Genomic DNA, 20,056 nt, shown 5'->3' on the forward strand with positions numbered 1-20,056 from the left:
TGTTTAATATACGGTGGAATAAAGCATATATCTCGTATGCATTTTATTTACATCACTGAAAAGGGGGGAGAGAGAGGGGGGGGGCCGGATGTGTATGAGGTCATGGGGGGGGGGGAAATTATTTTTTTGTGGATATCACAATGATGCAAGCGTAAGGATGAATGGATGAGTCATTAATCTGTCTTGCCAGAGGCAAAGCCTTCAAGGAATGGGCGAAAGCTCTCGTTTTCATTTAGGCCAGGAGGTTTTGTGGCGTAGAGGCGTCTAATCCACCTCATTTCCATCTGAAGCAGTCTTTTATTCCAGTCCCCCCCCCCGATGCGGTATATGGATCCTCTCAAGTGCTATAAAAGTCACTTTTGGCATTCTGTTTTTGTGATAGTGGGCAACATGCCTCCCAAGGGGTACATAAAAGTTGCACAATTGCATGCTGTTGATGTGTTGATTGACCCGTTTGCCAAACTCTTGTTTGGTCTTTCCTACATAGTAGGACCCGCATTGGCACCGCATGAGGTAGACGACTCCTCTCGTCCTGCAACCCTGAAGGAACAGAGTGGACATGACATGAAGTTTAATGACTTCATAGTTATGATGTTGGACTACATCTTAAACAACAATTTCTTCGTATTCAATGGCACCTATTACCTGCAAATATGTGGGGTTGCAATGGGCACAAGCTGTGCCCCCTCCTATGCCAACATATATCTTGGGGCCTGGGAACAGGACTTCCTGGCCAAAGAAGAAAACAGCGCCTTTGCCAATAATATCATCTTATGGCAAAGGTTCATAGATGATATATTCATCATATGGACAGGACCAGAAAGTATGATTAAAGAATGCCTGCAAGCCATGAACAACAATGAATATAATATGTACTTTACTCTTAACTACGATAAGGAAAAAATTGCCTTCTTGGATACTTGGATCATCAAAGATAAAGACGGACTTCTAAAGACAACTCTATATAGGAAGGAGACAGCTGGCAACTCCATACTGCATGCGTCAAGCTTCCACCCCACCCCACTGAAGAATGCAATCCCATACAGTCAGTTTCTAAGGCTTAAAAGAAACTGTACTAAGGAACAAGATTTTCAGAAAGAGGCAAACATCCTCACCGCAAGGCTACTAAGAAGGGGCTACACAAAGACGACGTTGAGAAAAGCCTTTAATAGAGTTAAGAAGCAAGACAGACATAACATTCTATTTAAAAATAAAAACAGACGGAAACCCATTGAACAGGAAAATATAACCAGGATAATAACGAGGTTTACAAACGACCACCAAAAAATAAGGAAGATCATATCAAAAAACTGGCTGATCCTAAAAGAAGACCCCGTGGTAAAATTGTTTATACCAGAGAATCCACAGATTACATTCCGTAAAGCAGGGTCAATGAAGCAATCACTGACACACAGTGAATATAAGGAAACCAGAAAGGATCCCTGTAAACAAATGGGCACTTTTCCATGTGGAAACTGCGGACAATGCAGCGTTATACAAAAATGTGTTAACACCACTCTCCCAAACGGGGAGCCCTTCAGACCTCGACACTTTGTAAATTGCAGGACGAGAGGAGTCGTCTACCTCATGCGGTGCCAATGCGGGTCCTACTATGTAGGAAAGACCAAACAAGAGTTTGGCAAACGGGTCAATCAACACATCAACAGCATGCAATTGTGCAACTTTTATGTACCCCTTGGGAGGCATGTTGCCCACTATCACAAAAACAGAATGCCAAAAGTGACTTTTATAGCACTTGAGAGGATCCATATACCGCATCGGGGGGGGGGGGACTGGAATAAAAGACTGCTTCAGATGGAAATGAGGTGGATTAGACGCCTCTACGCCACAAAACCTCCTGGCCTAAATGAAAACGAGAGCTTTCGCCCATTCCTTGAAGGCTTTGCCTCTGGCAAGACAGATTAATGACTCATCCATTCATCCTTACGCTTGCATCATTGTGATATCCACAAAAAAATAATTTCCCCCCCCCCCCATGACCTCATACACATCCGGCCCCCCCCCTCTCTCTCCCCCCTTTTCAGTGATGTAAATAAAATGCATACGAGATATATGCTTTATTCCACCGTATATTAAACACTGCCTTTTTTCCATATTAGTGCTCAAGAAACCGATTGCATATGGACATGGCCCTGGAAGCTATCCATGGCACTGCCCAGCAATCGGGAATGTCCCTCCCTGACCCACAGCTACCTGTGGTGGTGATATATGCAACTGCTGTTAAAATATTGTGTTATTATTACTTTTGTTTCATGAATATATTACAAGTATACTACAATTACTGTAAAAGTGCTGAATCCACCTTTGTGTGAAAGCACACATATATCAATGAAAATGCCTTAGATTTCGTACATTTTGTTTTTGTTTCTTGTCAGTACATGGGAACACACCATGCCTCCGCAGATTGGCCCCGCAATATCCCACAGTCACACCCGGCACGGGAAACCCCTACTTCGTAGGGGATTCTTGGGACCAATCAATCCCCTCGGGGAGAAGATGGCCCCTCCTCCCGTGTCGGCGGCCAGAGCGGCGTCCCCAGCAATGGGGTTGCGACCGGCGCGCGCATCCATGCGGCGCAGGCGCAGATGTCGGTGCCACGTCACGCCGCCATGGAGCCCGCCTACGTGCAGCGCGCAATGCGCATGCGCGAGGGGCTTCTTAAGGCCGGGGAATGAACAGGCAATCCTCACTCCTCTCCAGCAGAGGGGAGAGGACGGACCTAACCTGCGCTGTCTGAAGGAATACTTCCATTTCATCCTGCAAATCGTAAGTGCTACGGACTTCAAAGCCCTTATCTTTGGAAACAAGATTTTGGCACCTAGTCACGGTTATAAAAAGTCACCTTACCTATGTATAAACACCATTTTTAAAGTCAATGAGATGTCGGCACTTATTTTTATAATAAACCGGACACCATAGTCATACCACCCTTGAAGTTACCGTGTACAATATATAAAACTCTATCCACACAAACCAATTCCTATTACACTTCAGATCAAGAGCCCGGTGGACAAAGAGGGGAATATACCCCAGGACCCCGGTGGCAAGCCCCTCCTATCAGTCAACTTAACTGTAAGTGGAGGAATATATATATATATATAATTCTTGAAACACTCACATGACCTATCTGAACCCCAATCCTTAAAGGAACATTATATATTATCCCAGGCCTTGCAGTACACGACTCCCGTTGTGATTGTGAACGGATAGAGGGCCTCTGCGCAGGAACAATGGCTACACCCATGTATGTAATTTTCAAACATTATTAATATCAAGATTGTATTGGATATACTCTAGAGGATTTGTTCAATAATCCTTACACCCCATGTTACTCTCATAGACCACAGACTGTGTGACTGAACGCTTTGAGAAAGGCCCATGATAGAGCCGAAACACGTCAGCAATCTAGGATTCTTTCTGGAATTAACTTCCTTTTCAACATCCATTGGAAAACAGAAAAAATCCATGTTTAAAGTCACCAGATACACCACTGTCACTGATTCTGTCGAATCATCTTTTTCTTCCTCACACTTGGGCCTCTGCCCCAAGCACAATTCTCACCAAATGCCTTTTGTATATATCCTATTGGTATTTATGGATTAAATACTATTCTTTTTATATTGTCTTTTCCTTGATATATATATCCTAAATTCCTATGTATAACCATTCACTTGCCCGCAAAGTCCCATTCTATCTGGTTTGAGGCACCAGCAACCCCCAAAATATATACATGCAGGGACGGTGGCAGAACCTACTTTAGTACATGTGTTCAAAGGAAATCCCCCCCCCCAACCTATGAAGGCTTTAATATGTTTGGTACCTATTTCTCAATACAACCTCATCTTTTATAATGGGTATTTTGTTGTGCTTGCGTGCACTAAATTTTATCACCGCTGCCACCATTTGATTATACAAAGCCTTTGCAGAAAATATATAACTGGAGGTTTTAAAGTAATTTTCTAGTAAATATTGCAAATTTTATCATTTGTGCATTGCCCTCTCGGAAAAGTAGGTAGAGTTCAGAGTAAATTAACTGAAGTCCTTCAAGTGGGGACTCATTTTGGTGTCACCCTCTACCTTTGCACCTGCTCTGTGTTTATAGTACTTATTTCTGACAGGGGAAAGCAAAGGATTTAGGGTAAGAAAACAACATTTGAAAGTTTCTTATTTTCAGGAACTTTGAGGATAAATTACTCCGAGGTGCCTGCAGCTACAGAGGTCGGCAGGGGGTTATTTTAAAATATTTTTTTAACTGCTTGTTAATAACATATAAGTATTAGAATGTTCGTAGCCTGGCTACAGTCCTACTTTCAATGTTTTTCTTGTGTACATATCTCTACCATAAATTGTTTTTAAGGTTTGGTTTAGGGGTATAGAGTTGTATAAAGAGTTTAAGGCATAATGATTTTTAAATGTTTTAGCATAGTCATTGTAAAATGATTTGTTGGTGCTAGAAGCCTAACTACACTTCATGGGACTCAATAGCAAAATTGTGATGCCTTACCCCTTCCCTAACAACCTCTCTCTTTAACACCTGGCAATGTCAGTTGGGACAATTGTATAATTTATCCTAACAAAAAGTAAGTCTTAATCAGGAACAGGCAGCAGGGGAGTTATTAATGTAGTCTGCACATTGCTAGAGATCAGTTCTGTGAATAGAAGTTGCCAGAGAAGAGCAGCAGTTTTAACTTTTAGGCTTGATTTACACTATCCCAACTCAATAGTCGCGCAGCTTTCAGTGCAACTTTGGAATCCGACTTTGATGTCACTTTTTACTCTCTGTGGCATTAAAGTCGTATATTAAAGTGGGACCAAAGTAGTGCAGAAACCTTTTCTAATGTCAGACAGACTTTTCTAGTATCAGTTAAGACAGCTCTCATAGGGAAACATTGCATTTCACATGTCATCTGAATTGGGGTCTCACAATTCGGATCCTATGTCGCATCAGTGTGAACAGAGCCTTAACCTTAAATCTCCAGCTAGCTACTCAGAATTCACCAGCATTTTCAGTATAAATTTTATAAAATCTTAGAGCTTTGGTGTAAATGCTTAGTCTTCACAACAATTTTACCACCCCAGCCAGCAGGTGCTGAACATGGTCTAGTAGTCTGTAAAAAAATGATGTTTTACTTTTATTATATTACATAATTGTTAGATCTCCTAGTCACAATACCTTTACAAATATAATACAAACTTCTTTAAACTATTGCTTTTTTGAATAAATTCAAATCCTAAACATCATCACTTTTAAGCTGTGAAGAGACTCTGGGAGTTTCAGCCACAGGAATATTGTGTTAGACATACGGGGTTAATTTCAAAGTGCTGTCCAAGATGACCAGAAGCTCTAAACTAAGGGTATAAATCTACTCACAGTTTAGAGAGATCCAAAGGAAATCAGCAACAGCATGATCCTTAGGCATGATACTGTGCATCTGACCTCAGCACTTTTGGAATGGAGACATCAGGCTACCTCCCTTGTGGGACCTTAGGGTAGCCCAGCTGTTTTTCTTTTGAGTTGATTTATTGAAATAACTCATGATTAGTGTACACATTAAAGAACTTTATTCCAATGGGAAGGTAGGACATTGTCTTAAAAAGACAAATGTTCAAAGAAATAAATACAACTTTTACTTCTTTTGTGTGATTTAGTAAAACTTATGCATGTATGCTGGTGCATTGATTGTGCATAGGCAAAATTGTATCCTTGCAGTTTTGACAATGCTCCTCTGATTTGCACTTGCTATACAGTAAACTTTAGAGGAGACTCCCATTGCATCATGAGAACAGGGCTATTTCCTTGGTTAATAAAGTAAATTATGGAGGAATATGAGTATTTGTACATGGGCCTTTTGTTTTTTTAAAGGAATATTGTCATAAATGAAATATACAAGCTGCCACTGCTTGCCGATTCTGATAATTCTGGTCACGTAGCTGTCTCTGGTTTTTAGTGCTTTCTGGGTCACTAAAACAGAAAAAGTATACAGGAAATGAAAACAGAGCCAAAGTCAGATTTTCTGATCTGCATACCTGAGAAAAAGGATCAACATGACATCCATGCAACTATCATTTACAGAAGGAGCTCAGCTTTATATTTCTCTTAGGAGGTTTCCTTTAAAAAAGTATTTCCATCAAAAACAAATTTTAGCTTTGGAAAAAGCGCTAAAGGATTAAAAAATGTGCTGGGGTTTTACTGCTGTTAAGACGGTTTAGGAGATTTCCCCTCATTTCCTGTCCTGATTGAAAAGTTGTCACCAAGGCAGGAAATAAAGGAAAATTTCCATAAGCGACAGCAATAAAAAAAGAAAAAAAAAACATTTTTTAGTAGGTCAGGGAAGGTTAGAATTCATGTTAGCTTTTAAATGCTGTGCTCCCATTGCAGATTTTCCCTCACTTCCTGTTTGGTGATTACATTGCAACCATACCAGGAAGTGTGGGAAGGGACTCCTCAGCAATTCCTCAGACAGCAAGTGTAGAAGTTCACCATAAAACTAAAATCTGTAAAGCAACTTGCATCCAGAATCTAAGACTTCCTATCCTATCTTATCCTATCCTAACCTATCTAGCCCTGTAGCTGGTAGCAGTAGCTCTCTGTGGAGCTGGGTGCAGAGGAGGCAGCCCCATAGAAACTCTACAGGGGACATCACTTCCCAGGATTTTCCCAGCCGTTGTCGGCTGTGTCCTCTGCAGAGCTTCCACCGCTGCAGACCGGACCGGATCAGCTTCAGAAAAGGTATGCATAGCAATTTCTTCTTTTCAGGGCTAGATAGGTTAGTCTTAGATTGTAGATGCAAGTTGATTTACAGATTTTAGTTTTAGGGTGAACTTCTACTTTGAGTTACTCTATCCTAAACTAAAAAAAAAAAAACATTTTGGGTTGGTGGTATGCTTTACACATACATGCCCAGTAGCAAAAAAGATGAATGAATAGCAACAGCCTTGTTGAAAAAGCAGTAAAAATGCAAAGTGCAGTATCCTACAACAAGCAATCATCAGAAGTCATTTTTGTCTATGTATAACTTCCTTAAAATCTGTTGTTAGGCTTTATTTACCCTGTTGTTCTCTTATGCACTTTAAAATACGTTGGAAATCAAAAAGATGTGAATGTCCCAATAGTTTTTGTACGCTTGGCCTTCAGTAATCATTTCAGTTGGTTCTGATATTTTTCTTTCCAGCAACACGTTCTTTGAAGTCAAGTCCATATCAAACCAAGTTTGGAAGTTCCAGAGATACCAGTTGATAATGACATTTCATGAAAGGCCTGTCTTGCCTCCTCCTTTGATTATTTTTAGCCATTTCACTATGATATGTAAGCACCTTTGCTGTCGCTGGAGAAAGCAGGAAAGTGATCAAGAAGAAAGAGACTATGGATTAAGTAAGGCTTGCATTATAAAAAAGTATATATATTTGTTTTGTATAAGTACATAGCACTATATGTGAATGTACTCATCCTGTATGACTGCAGCAAAAACAAGTAAATAAGACTAAACAAAATCCCTAATCGATGTAACACTGATATAAAATTATACCCAATAGAGTTTTACAATCACCCCCATCTTCCCTGAACAGTAACTTGCAATGCCTTTGGCGCTGACTGTAATGGCAAGTGATGTTACGGATTTAAAGGTATACACAAATCAAACTTGAAAATTGAGCATGCCAATACTGTATATTGAGATGGTTTTACTTACTTTCCTAGGCCTTTTCCTTCCCATCCATGTAAAATCCTTTGGTTTCAAATAGCCTGGTGTTGTTTATCAGTCCCTTCACACTATCCTGATCCATTGCAATTTGTTAATGTGTGGTATGTTGCAAATGTCTTGCACATTAGCATGCACTGCATTATTGGCTGCCAACTCATTCCTAAACGCTCACTGCCAGTGCATGTTTTACACTTGTCTTCACAAACACACAGATAAGATAGAGTTTTATGCAAGCTATTTCACTCGTATATATTTGTCCCTAACTCCTGAACATGCATTGCTAGTAGGTCTTTGGGGACAAGAGTTAACCACTTTACCACCGGAGGATTTTCCTGCTTTACGTCCAGGCCACTTTTTGCAACTTGGCACTGTGCGACTTTAACTGACAATTGCACGGTCATGCAATGCCGTACCCTAACGAAATTTACGTCCTTTTTTCCCACAAACAGAGCTTTCTTTTGGTGGTATTCGATCACATCTGCACTTTTAATTTTTTGCGATATTAATAAAAAAGAGCGAAAAGTTTGCGAAAAAATTGACATTTTCTATTTTGACAGTTAAAAAATATCCAATATATTCAATTTTTGTCATATCTTAAGGCCAAAATGTATTTAGCTACATGTCTTTGACAAAAAAAATCTCAATGAGCGTATTTTTAACCGCTTTAAGACCGGAAGATTTTACCCCATTCCTGACCAGGCCATATTTTGCGATTCGGCACTGCGTTACTTTAACGGACAATTGCGCGGTCGTGCGATGCTGTACCCAAATTCAATTTATGTCCTTTTTTGCCCACAAATAGAGCTTTCTTTTGGTGGTATTTGATCGAAAAAAAGAGTGACAATTTTGAAAAAATAACAATATTTTCCTTATTCGTAGCAAATGCTGAAAACGGGACTTATTTGTGGTACTTAAAACAGCACTTTCCTTTGCAAATGTTTGACAAAACCATTGTAAATATGAACTATTGAGCATTTAACCACTTGCCTACTGGAAACTTTCACCCCCTTCCTGCCCAGGCCAGTTGTCAGCTTTTAGCGCTGTCACACATTGAATGACAATTACGTGGTCATGCAGCACTGTACCCATATAACATTTTTAGTATTTTTTTTCACACAAATAGTGCTTTCTTTTGGAGCGATATTGGCCCAGCTCCATCTGTCCATGCTGGTTTTTTATCTTTTTTTTTAAACCTTTTATATCAATAATTAGACTCGTCACTGTCTTCCTACATTTGTGGAGGTTTTTATGGTACCACCTACATCTGGATAGCGCTGTTTACATTGGTTGCTTGCTTGTTAGTCATTACATGTACTAATTCTAACGGCCACACCAGATTGGTTTGGGACAGTGTTGCTTTCCACAGGGCCTAGTGCTTGGGACATCTTGCTGTTAAGCTTATGGAGAGGATTAGGAATATACCAGTTTCTCTTACGTCCTCCGACAGTCGCCGCCCACTTCATATTCATCACAATGGGGTTATGACCTTTGCTCCGTAGGAGTAGCTAGGCAACAGAATATGTTAGTATTAAAGCTTTTAACATATCCCACCCCCAGGGGGTGGTCCCCTCAGTCTATAACCCTCCACTTCCTGTATCCAACTCAGTTTCAATGTCTAGCTTGTCAGGAGTAGCTGGATGTCTCTGTGCTGGGGCACTTGTCTCAGCCTTCTTTCCTTTTTTGGATTTTATTTGAGTTTTTTCTCTCTTTCTTTATTTAGCTGTTATTTTTACCAGCAATAGTTAGGTCTTCTGATGAAGAGGATACTGCGGGCTGCGTCTCGGGCTGACCCCACTGGTCGCAGGTTGTGGGTCAGTGGTTTCTCAGCCCGCCATCGAGCGTTCAGTCAGGTACCGCTCCTGAGTTTTCTGAACGACCCATCCCTGTTCCGTGCAGGGATGCTTGGGTGAGGTGGCTACCTCACTGGACGCTGTGCGGTTTCTCAACCCACCTTCTGCTGCGTCCTGGATGCGACTCTCCCTGTCTCATGTACAGCGGCTTGTTCGCCTGTGCGGGTCCCCCACGCCATGCAAGAGGTAAGTGTATCTATGTGGGGACCTGTCTGTCTGGGGGGTGTCAGTCTGGGACTGTGTTACCTTGCCCTGTGTTCACACTATTGATGTTTCCCTATCTCTCACACTGCATGCTGTGGGCTGCAAGGAGGGGGGGCTGTGCTGCACTTCTGTGTCAGTCTGAGTGTGTGAACGGCTGTGTGCTGTGGAACTTGATGCTATCATGTTTGGGGCACATTACAGCGCCGCTGCGGCGGTTCACCATGTTATTTATAACTTGTGGTGTATTTTTATTCCACCTTCATGAGGTGGGGGAGCGGCGGTTTTCGGCGCCAAACAGCTCCATTTTGGCTGTACTCGCTCCGGCCGCATGGTACACATGCATGGCAGCCATTTTCTTGTAGCCTCCCATAGGCTTTCATAGAGCGCCCTGCATACAGCATTTCCTTTCTCCAGGAGGACCGATCTAGGCAGCAGCAGCAACGGTCTCTCCAGGTTTTTTCCATCCATTTCACTGTATCCTTGCCTGAGTATACCTTCTCCCTGTGGGGGTCCCTGGTGTGGGTGTGCTTGTGTGGCGGTGGGCTACGTTCGCAGCGCCTTATTTAAAGGGGCGGTCACCCATTTAATTTTACTCTTTTGGGGCATGGATTCTCAGGAAAGCAAATTTCCTGCCACATTGGTGGGAATGATGGTGATGGGGCTGCTGTGGCTGGGGTCTCCTTGTCGGGGTCCCGTTCCTCCCTGGACCTTGTAGGGTCAGAGGTGGAGGCTGAGGTTGAGGGGGTTGATAATTCTCCCCCTGGCTCGTCTGAAGAGCTTGCACTCATGGATGAATTGGTTGCTTCTATCAAGCAAACACTGCGTTTGCAGGATGAACCATGTCCCCCTGCTGCCTTGGCAGCTTATGGGATGCAGAAAAGACGCAAAACATCGCAGGTATTTCCCTGCACTGATGATTTTCAATGCGCTGTTAAGGAGCAATGGCGTAATATACGCAAGCCTTTCGCTGTACCGAGTAGGTTTAACCACTTGCCGACCGCCGCACGACTATCTACGTCGGCGGTCAGCCCCTCACAGGCAAACTAACGTAGGGCTACGTTGCTTGCTTGTGAGGGTCTAGGGAGCGAGCGCGCGCCCCCCGGGGCGCGCTCCCGCTCCCGCGTGGTCACGGACCCCCCCGCGCGTGTGACCAGCGGACCCGATGTCCGCCGGTCACTCGGCGATCGGCGGGGGAGAGGGAGAATGTCAGGCAGCTTGTGTAAACAAACTGCCTGTCATTCTCTTCGCTGCAAAGACACTGATAAAACGGATCTGGTATGTAGATCCGTTGATCAGTGTCTTTACAGCTAGAGCCACAGCCAATCACAGTAGAAACCACGCCCCTAGGGACACACACAGCCCCTCCCTTCCAAATAAAGTTAACCCCTTCACTACCAGTGTATTTTTACAGTAACAGTGCATATATATAGCACTGATTACTGTAGAAATGTCACTGGTAACCCCAAAAGTGTCAAAAATGTCAGTCAAGGGTCCGATCTGTCCGCCGCAATGTCGCAGTACCGCAAAAAAAATCGCAGATCGCCGCCATTACGCGTTAAAAAAAAAAACAACAAAAATGACAAAAATCTTTCCCTTCGTTAGTAAACGCGATAACTTTTGCGCAAACCAATCAAAATACGCTTTTTGCGATTTTTTTTACCAAACATAGGTAGCATAAAATAAATTGGCCGAAAATTTTTAAAAATTTTGATTTTTACATTTTTTTTTGGGGGAATTTCATATAAAAAAATGTGAAAAATATTGTTATTTTTGCAAAATTGTCGCTCTTTTTTTGTTTATAGCGCGTGATCAAAAAATCGCACAGGTGATCAAATACCACCAAAAGAAAGCTCTGTTTGTGGGAAAAAAAGGACGTCAAATTCGTTTAGGTACAGCGTCGCACGACCGCGCAATTGTGCGTTAAATTCACGCAGTGCCGAATCGCAAAATACCCCCTGGTCGGAATGGGGGTAAAATCTTCCGGGGCTTAAGTGGTTAAGCTGCGCTATCCTTTTATGCCCACTACTGATGAGCGTTGGTGTGTCCCGCCTCCGGTGGACCACACAATAGCAGTTTTGAATAAGTCCACTGCGATTCCTGCTGAAGATACCCCGGTGTTCCGGGATGCTACGGACAAGAGGATGGAGTCCCTTGCCCGTCATACCTATTCTATTATGGGTTCTATGCTGAAAGCTTTATTTGCTTCGCTTATGGCGGCCCAGGCGGTCGCGAGCTGGACACAGGTGCTTAGACGCGTCCTGGTGGCTGATTCTGCCTCCCAGGCGACTTTGGATATGGTGGATCAAATCCATCAGGGTGTCATGTATTTGTGTGATACGGACCTGGATATGGTTCCGTTGGCTGCACGTGTACATGGTGTGGCGGTGTTGTCTCGCCGCTTGGTTTGGTTGAAGTGTTGGTCGGTGGACCAATCTTCGCGTAAGACCTTGGCTAATCTGCCCTATGATGGTTCTCGCCTTTTTGGTGAATCCCTAGATACGTTAATTAAGGGGATCACGGGTGGTAAGAGCACACTCTTGCCCCAATCCCACAAGGTTAAGACGGCTCCCAGTAAGAAGCATGCTCCCTTTCGGCCCCCTCAGGGGTCCTTTCGTGCCTTTCGGTCACACTATAGGGGCAAGCCGTCCAAGGGTCAAGGCTCCCACAAGAAGCCGTGGACTGGTAATCAAAAGTCCGGCCAGTCCGGTTCCGCGGCCCACAACAGTGCGGCCTGAAGGGGCGCCCTCACCCGGCTCTGGGGTGGGGGGATGCTTGCTCGGTTTTCTACGGCCATGGCTGTCCCGGGTGCGGGACAGGTGGGTTCAGGAAATCGTTCGATCTGTCTACAAGATCGAGTTTCTCTCTCGGCCGGGGAGCAGATTTTTTCCCTCAAATCTTCTACTGTCCCCGGAGCGTTTGCGGGATCTGCATCTAGCGGTGCAGGACCTGAGGGCTCAGGGAGTGGTGGTTCCGGTACCTCATCGGGACAGATTTCGGGGGTTCTATTCCAATCTGTTCACCGTGCCCAGGAAGGAGGGCAAGGTACGTCCGATTCTGGACTTAAAGGCGCTGAACCGCTTTGTGCGGGTGCGCAAGTTCCGCATGGAATCCCTGCGGTCGGTGGTAGCTGCCCTGGTTCCGGGGGAGTTCATGGCTTCCATCGACTTGAAGGATGCGTATCTTCACATCCCGATTTTCGAGGGTCACCAGAGGTACCTTCGATTCGCCATAGCGGAGGATCATTACCAATTTGTGGCGTTGCCCTTTGGGCTCGCCTCGGCTCCACGGGTGTTCACCAAGGTGCTGGCACCGGTTCTGGCTTTGTTGAGAGCCCAGGGCGTCTCTGTCCTGGGGTATCTGGACGATATTCTGGTTCGGTCTGCGACCAACCAGGGTCTGGAGGAGGCTCTGTCCGTCACGTTGCAAACTCTGCAGGAGTTTGGTTGGACGGTGAACTTTCCAAAGTCCACACTGTGCCTGTCGGTTCGTCTTCCCTACCTGGGAATGATTCTGGACTCTGTCCAGGCAAAGGTCTTCCTACCGGAAGACAAACTCAGGACTCTTCAGGAGGATGTCAGGTCCCTCAGGGACGCTCCATCCTCGTCCATTCGGACGTGCATGCGGTGTCTGGGATTGATGGTCTCGGCTTTCGAGGCGATTCCCTTCGCCCAGTTTCACACGCGGGGTCTCCAAGCGGAGGTTCTGTCCTGCTGGGACGGCCGACCGCAATCCTTGGATCTTAGGATCTCGTTGAGTCTTCGGACCAGAAGGGATCTTCTGTGGTGGCTCCAGTCCCCGTCGGTGTCGGGGGGCAAGTCCTTTCGTCCCTTGACATGGACGGTGATCACCACGGACGCCAGCCTGTCGGGCTGGGGTGGTGTTCTGGGAGTGCTTTCCGCCCAGGGTACTTGGTCGGAGGAAGAGTCCTCCCTTCCGATCAACATTCTGGAAATGCGAGCGATACACCTCTGCCTTCGACGTTGGACGGACAGACTACAGGGCTGTCCGGTTCGGGTGCAGACGGACAATGCCACGGCGGTGGCTTACATCAACCACCAAGGGGGCACCAGGAGTGCCCGAGCGGCTCGGGAAGTGGCCAACATTCTGTCTTGGGCCCAGACGCACGTCCCGGCAATATCGGCAGTTCACATTCCGGGGGTGGAGAATTGGCAGGCGGATTATCTGAGCCGTCAGACCCTGGACCAGGGGGAATGGTCCCTTCACCCGGATGTCTTCCAGATGTTGTGCGCGAAGTGGGGTCTCCCGGAGGTGGACCTGTTCGCGTCTCATCTGAACCACAAGGTGGAACGGTTTGTGGCAAGGTCGCGCGATCCTCGGGCAGACGCGTCAGACTCGTTGGTTGCTCCGTGGCATCAATACCGGCTGATATATGCGTTTCCACCGATTCAATTGCTGTCCAGGTTCCTTCGCTGGTTGCACTCGGAACCAACCACGGTGATTCTTGTGGCACCAGACTGGCCTCGCCGGTCCTGGTACGCAGACCTCGTAAATCTGGCGATCGACGCCCCGTGGCGTCTGCCTCTTCGAGAAGATCTCCTGTCGCAAGGGCCGATCTTCCATCCTGCTTTACAGTCGCTGGCTTTGACGGCCTGGCTGTTGAAGCCGAGGTCCTGAAGAACAGGGGTCTCTCCCCTGAGGTCATTCACACTTTGATCAATGCGAGGAAGTCTTCCTCGGGGAAGGTCTATTACCGTACTTGGAAGGCTTATTTTGCCTGGTGCGAGTCCAGGGGGTTCCCACCTCACACTTATTCGTTGTCTAGGGTGTTGTCCTTCCTTCAGACGGGTGTTGACCAGCGTTTGGCGCTGGCTACAATCAAGGGTCAGGTGTCTGCGTTGGCCGTTCTTTTTCAACGTCCTGTGGCATCGAACTCTTTGGTTAGCACTTTTGTGCAGGGGGTACGGCATCTGATCCCTCCTAGGAGGGACCCTCTACCCCCTTGGGACTTGAATCTAGTTCTGTCCGTGTTGCAGCGTGCTCCTTTTGAAAGGATCAGGGAGATCTCGCTGTCCTTGTTGTCCAAGAAGGTCGCCTTTTTGGTGGCAATTACCTCGGCTCGTAGAGTGTCGGAGCTGGCAGCCTTGTCCTGCAAGTCTCCGTATCTGGTCGTGCACTTGGACAAGGTTGTCTTGCGACCTAACCCTTCTTTTCTTCCGAAGAGGGTTTCGGATTTTCACCTCAATGAGGACATTGTCTTGCCTTCGCTCTGCGCGAAGCCTAAACATCCGAAAGAGGTGCAGCTGAACTCTTTGGATGTTGTCCGGGCGATTAGGGTTTACTTAAAATCAACTGAATCCTTTCGCAAATCGGATTCCTTGTTTGTCCTTCCAGAGGGTCCTCGGAAGGGCATGGCGGCGTCGGCTTCTACCATCGCCAAATGGATCAGACAGACCATTGAACAAGCATATACTTTGAAGGGGAAAGTCCCCCCTGTGCCTGTGAAGGCGCACTCTACCAGATCTCTGAGTACGTCTTGGGCCTGTCGTCATGGGGCCTCTGTGGCCCAGGTGTGTAAGGCGGCGACTTGGTCGACCGTACACACTTTCACAAAATATTACAGAGTGGATGTTCAGGCATCGGCGGATGCTTCCTTTGGCCGCAAGGTTCTTAGTGCGGCAGTTCCCTAGAGCCTTTGTTGCGGGCTCCTTGGCTGTTTGGGATTATTTGTTTTTCCCTGGGTTCTTGCTCCTGTTGAGCGAGTGTTTTTTTCTCATTGCCCAGCTGGTTTCCTTCCTTTGGTAAGGTTCCTTTCTCTGATGTGGAGACGGCGTTGCCTTAGGCGCGGCTGCGTTTCCCACCCCTCATGTTTGCACTGCTTTGGGACGTCCCCATTGTCATGAATATGAAGTGGGCGGCGACTGTCGGAGGACGTAAGAGAAAACGGAATTTTTGTAAAATCTTACCTGTAAAATTCCTTTCTCTGAGTCCTCCGACAGTCGCGCCCCCGCCCCTCTTTTGGGGTTGTTGGTTATATACTCTACTGCTATTCCACTGAAACTGAGTTGGATACAGGAAGTGGAGGGTTATAGACTGAGGGGACCACCCCCTGGGGGTGGGATATGTTAAAAGCTTTAATACTAACATATTCTGTTGCCTAGCTACTCCTACGGAGCAAAGGTCATAACCCCATTGTGATGAATATGAAGTGGGCGGCGACTGTCGGAGGACTCAGAGAAAGGAATTTTACAGGTAAGATTTTACAAAAATTCCGTTATTTTCACTTTCCCAGGGAATAGAAAGTTGAAGAACATCTCAACAACTTTTGTAAAGCACTGTCCCATATTCATTTTTCAATGTAAAAAGTGGACCTTCCTGTGGTAGCAGGGAGGTGGGGGTATTGACAAGGATGATTACCAAGCACCTAAAAATGAACTTCCTTCTATGAAATTATGACTTTATTATAATGAAAATGACCATAAAATGATTAGCCTTTTTCAGACCACTAAGTGAAAATCAGCTCCAAATATGTGATCATGGTTCATGGCTGCGCTACAAATTAATATATGCACATTATATTATTACACATCACTAAAAGAATGCTTAATAAAAGCAAATGTAAAGAGACTCTGTCAGAACAGAAATATGTATGTTGTCATTGGTTACATATTTTGAGGCTATCTCCTTATTTCCTTCATTTATATCCTAGTTAGAAAGAACAAGTATTTACATACCAAGTATCAGGACTTTACAGTAATAACCTAAATGTGTACACACTGAACATACAATATATTATTCCTTCAAACAGCACCATGAAAACCAAATCATAAGTGAAAATTCTGTATTCTGATAATAGGTCATCTAAAAAGTAAGCTGTCAGCACTTATGTGGTCTGCAAAAAGCCGCATGCAACATGTGTGAATATACAAACACAAAAAGTACATACAAAAAGTACATAAAAAAACAGCTTTTTTCTTTTTAATGCTCTTTTTTATGTATTCTGATACCCCCTTTTTATATCAAAAGGCACATTTGTACTGTCGGCTTTTGAAGATTCTAATTTGTTCATTTACAGTATTCAGAACAGCATGTGAAAGTCGGCACTCCCTAACAAAGTAATATTAATATAGCATAATAGACAAACTGTTTAATAAAATAAGTGGATCATTCAGAAGAGAAAGTAGCTTTATTCATTTGTCATCATACATCAGTTAATTGAATAATCTCCAAACAGGAAGAATCCCTTTTCTATGTCAGAGGATTACATTTCTGCAGGATCTGAGTGCCAGGTGTCACACATGGCACAGTGAGAGAATATCTCTCAGATAATAATCATTCTGACCTTGTCCTCACTCTTCTGTGAAGCCGCCTGCGCTGCTTAGTGTACATTATGATCACGTTTACTAGGACAACATGTACGTTAAAGGGTAGTTCCACTTTTGTGGGGAAAAAAATAAGTAAATAAAAAAAAAAAAATTATTATACCACATACAATTGCGACACAAGTCATCTTGTAATTGAAGGTTATTAAAAATTACCTATCCTTTTCAATCTGCAGCTCTGTAATTTTTGGTAAAATGCAATGAAATATGGCTACCCCAGATCTGTCTTTTTCTGTTTGTGCAATTGGCTTGCTGATTTTCCCAGAAGTCTGCACTGAGATATAAATCAGATTTTGTGGATTTCCTGAAACAAAATTTTGGTGAGATACTCTCTAAGGGAAATCACATCTAAAGGGATACAGACAGTGGTGTATTTTGATTTTGTGCTGCCTAGGCAAGACGAAAAACCGACACCCCCCCCCCCCCCAACTAAATGTTTCCTACCCCTTCCTGTTTAAGATCCACCCCTTCATCTGTAAACTCAAACAGTCAGAGATTGCGGACGTGATACAGGAGTTGGTCAGAGACTGCGAACATGATACAGGAGTTGGTCAGAGATTGCGGACATGATACAGGAATGGGTCAGAGACTGCGGACAGGATACAAGAGATGGTCAGAGACTGAGGACATGATACAGAAGAGGGTCAGAGCCTGCAGGACAGGATACACGAGGTGGTCAGAGACTGCTGATTGGAGATGGTTAGAGGCTGCGGACCGGATACAGGAGATGGTCAGAGGCTGCAGAGAGGATATAGGAGAAGGTCAGAGACTGCAGACAGGATACAGGAGATGGTCAGAGACTGCAGACAGGATACAGAAGATGGTTAGAGACTGCGTACATGACTCCCCAGTAATGATCATTCATGGTCATCATAGGGAATAGAAAAGTCTCCTATAATGCTTTCCATTTGCTCACTTCTCTGTATAGTAGTGATTTGATGGAAGTCACACATCACAGTGGAGTCTACACTAATACCCTGCACCAAGGCTCCTGGCAACGACAGGCAGCAATCCCGCCTCCCCAGCCAGTCCTGGCTATTGCTGTGATTCATAAAAGGCACCAAGCGGTGCCATTACATCACTGCTGGCCTGCCCCTCCTGCCCGAGCCTGGCCGAGCCCAGCCCAGAGGAGACTGCCCGCCTATCTGAGCCAAGCCAAGACAACCTGAGACATCCCGATACAGTCTGCCCCTGATGAGGAGGGCAAGGAATAACCTAGAGGGGCAATTTCCTCCCCTTGACCCCTTTTTTGTTCATTGACTACCTAATTATAAACACTGGGTTAAAAAAAAAGGCAACATGCCCTAAAGCAGACCTTGCCCCCCAGGTAAAAAAGATACTTATCTTCGACCTTGGCCTCCAGTCTTCTCACTCAACCCAAACATTGTGAAAAAATGTTCCTGCATGATACCTAAATAGTGTGACTTTGCATTTTATTGCAGGGTCCACTTTAATTGTGTGCATTCAGTGTATGGATGCAATTACACAACTTGATGATGTCGACATGTCCTCTATGAGTGGAGCGATGAAGAATCCCAGGAATCTGAACTAATCCCTGGGACAGGAAGGCTCATTCTATTATTTTAGGGCACAAGTCTGGCACTGAAAATGGGAAAATCCTTCCTCCCATTGGTCTGAAAGGATGCTGACCAGTTGGGCTGGGGAGAAGCCATGGATACCCTCTGAGTACAGGGGACTTAGTACCTGGAAGAAGCTTGTCTCCCAGTCAATATTCTGGAACTAAAAATGATTTTCTTGTCCCTGCAAGGCTTGACCATTGCAAGGTCATTTGACCTGCAATTGCTGGAACAATGCAATAGCAGTAGCATACATCAATCATCAAGGTAGAACCAGAAGCCCTGCAGTTCAAAGAAAAGGCAACAAAATTCTGGCTTGGGCAGAGCTTCATGTCCTAGCCCTGTCTGCAGCACACATTCCAGTTATCAATGTCTGGACTCCAGAGAATGGTCCCTTCATTTCAAGGTGTTTTAAAACCTCTGTCACCGGTGGGGGGTGTGGATCTCTTGGCTTCCAGGTTCAACAGCAAACTGATCAGGTTTGTCTTCAGGTCCAGGGATTCTCTACCCTTTGCAGTGAATGCTCTGGTGACTCTGTGGAATCAGTTCAACCTGATCTATGCCTTCCCTCCTCCAAAAATCCTTCATCATTTACTTCAGAGGATCAAGATGGAGGGCATTCCAGTGATTCTCATTGTACTAAACTAAGACATGGTACTCAGATTGTCAGACTTTTGGCAGACCCAAAAGATCTTCCAGATATTCTGTCCCAGGGACTAATTTGTCATTCTGCTTCTCAAGTTGCTGGCTGTTAAAGTCTAGGTCCTGAGAGACAGGGGTCTGTAGGATTCAGTTATCCCTATGCTCTTGAAAGCTATGAATTCATGCAAAGTCTATCACACCTAGAAGAAATATTTATTTTGATGACTTCATCCCTGAAAGTACTCAATGTACTGAATCCTATCTTTTCTCCAGTTTGTTCTGGATCAATGTTTCGCTTTGAGTACCATCAAGGGTCAAATCTCCGTCTTAGAGGTTCTTTTTGAACCTTTCTTTTTGAAAGACTGCTTGTGGAGGCCTTTTTGCAGGATGCCACTCATGTCATTCACCTGTACTTTCCCTAGTGCCTCTGTGGGATCTCAGCCTGGTTCTGTCAAGTTTCCGAAAACCACCTTTTGAACCTATTAGGGGTATTCCTTTGTCTATCCTAGATCGAAAGGTTGCCTTTTTTTCCATTGTCATAACTTCTGCAGGGTGAGTTTCTGAATTGGTGGCCTTAAAGTGATATTTAGACACTTTTAACAGCTGATTAAATCCCTTGCTGAGTATGCAGCTTCTTTATGTTTTAATAGGAGCTATGTTTCAGTTAAAGCTGATGCCACAACTGCTGCCTCAGGTTTCCTGTTTCAAAGTTGTTCCTTTCT

At 44.8% G+C, this 20,056-nt stretch overlaps 1 protein-coding gene across 3 annotated transcripts in view; it reads left to right on the top strand.

Annotated features, from left to right (window-relative positions):
- Positions 1-20,056, top strand: part of TRPM3 (transient receptor potential cation channel subfamily M member 3) — a 552,760-nt gene that overhangs the window by 511,944 nt on the left and 20,760 nt on the right. For 2 of the 3 annotated variants that reach the window (XM_082252764.1, XM_082252765.1), the window contains one exon: positions 7,194-7,393. In XM_082252764.1, the coding sequence (XP_082108890.1) occupies positions 7,194-7,393 (200 nt within the window). Of the gene's footprint in view, positions 1-7,193; positions 7,394-20,056 lie in introns of those variants that run through there. The other variant, XR_014225124.1, reaches the window with a different exon arrangement.

Source organism: Pelophylax lessonae (genome assembly GCF_965119305.1).
Source record: "Pelophylax lessonae genome assembly, chromosome: 1".
Lineage (NCBI taxonomy): Eukaryota > Metazoa > Chordata > Amphibia > Anura > Ranidae > Pelophylax > Pelophylax lessonae.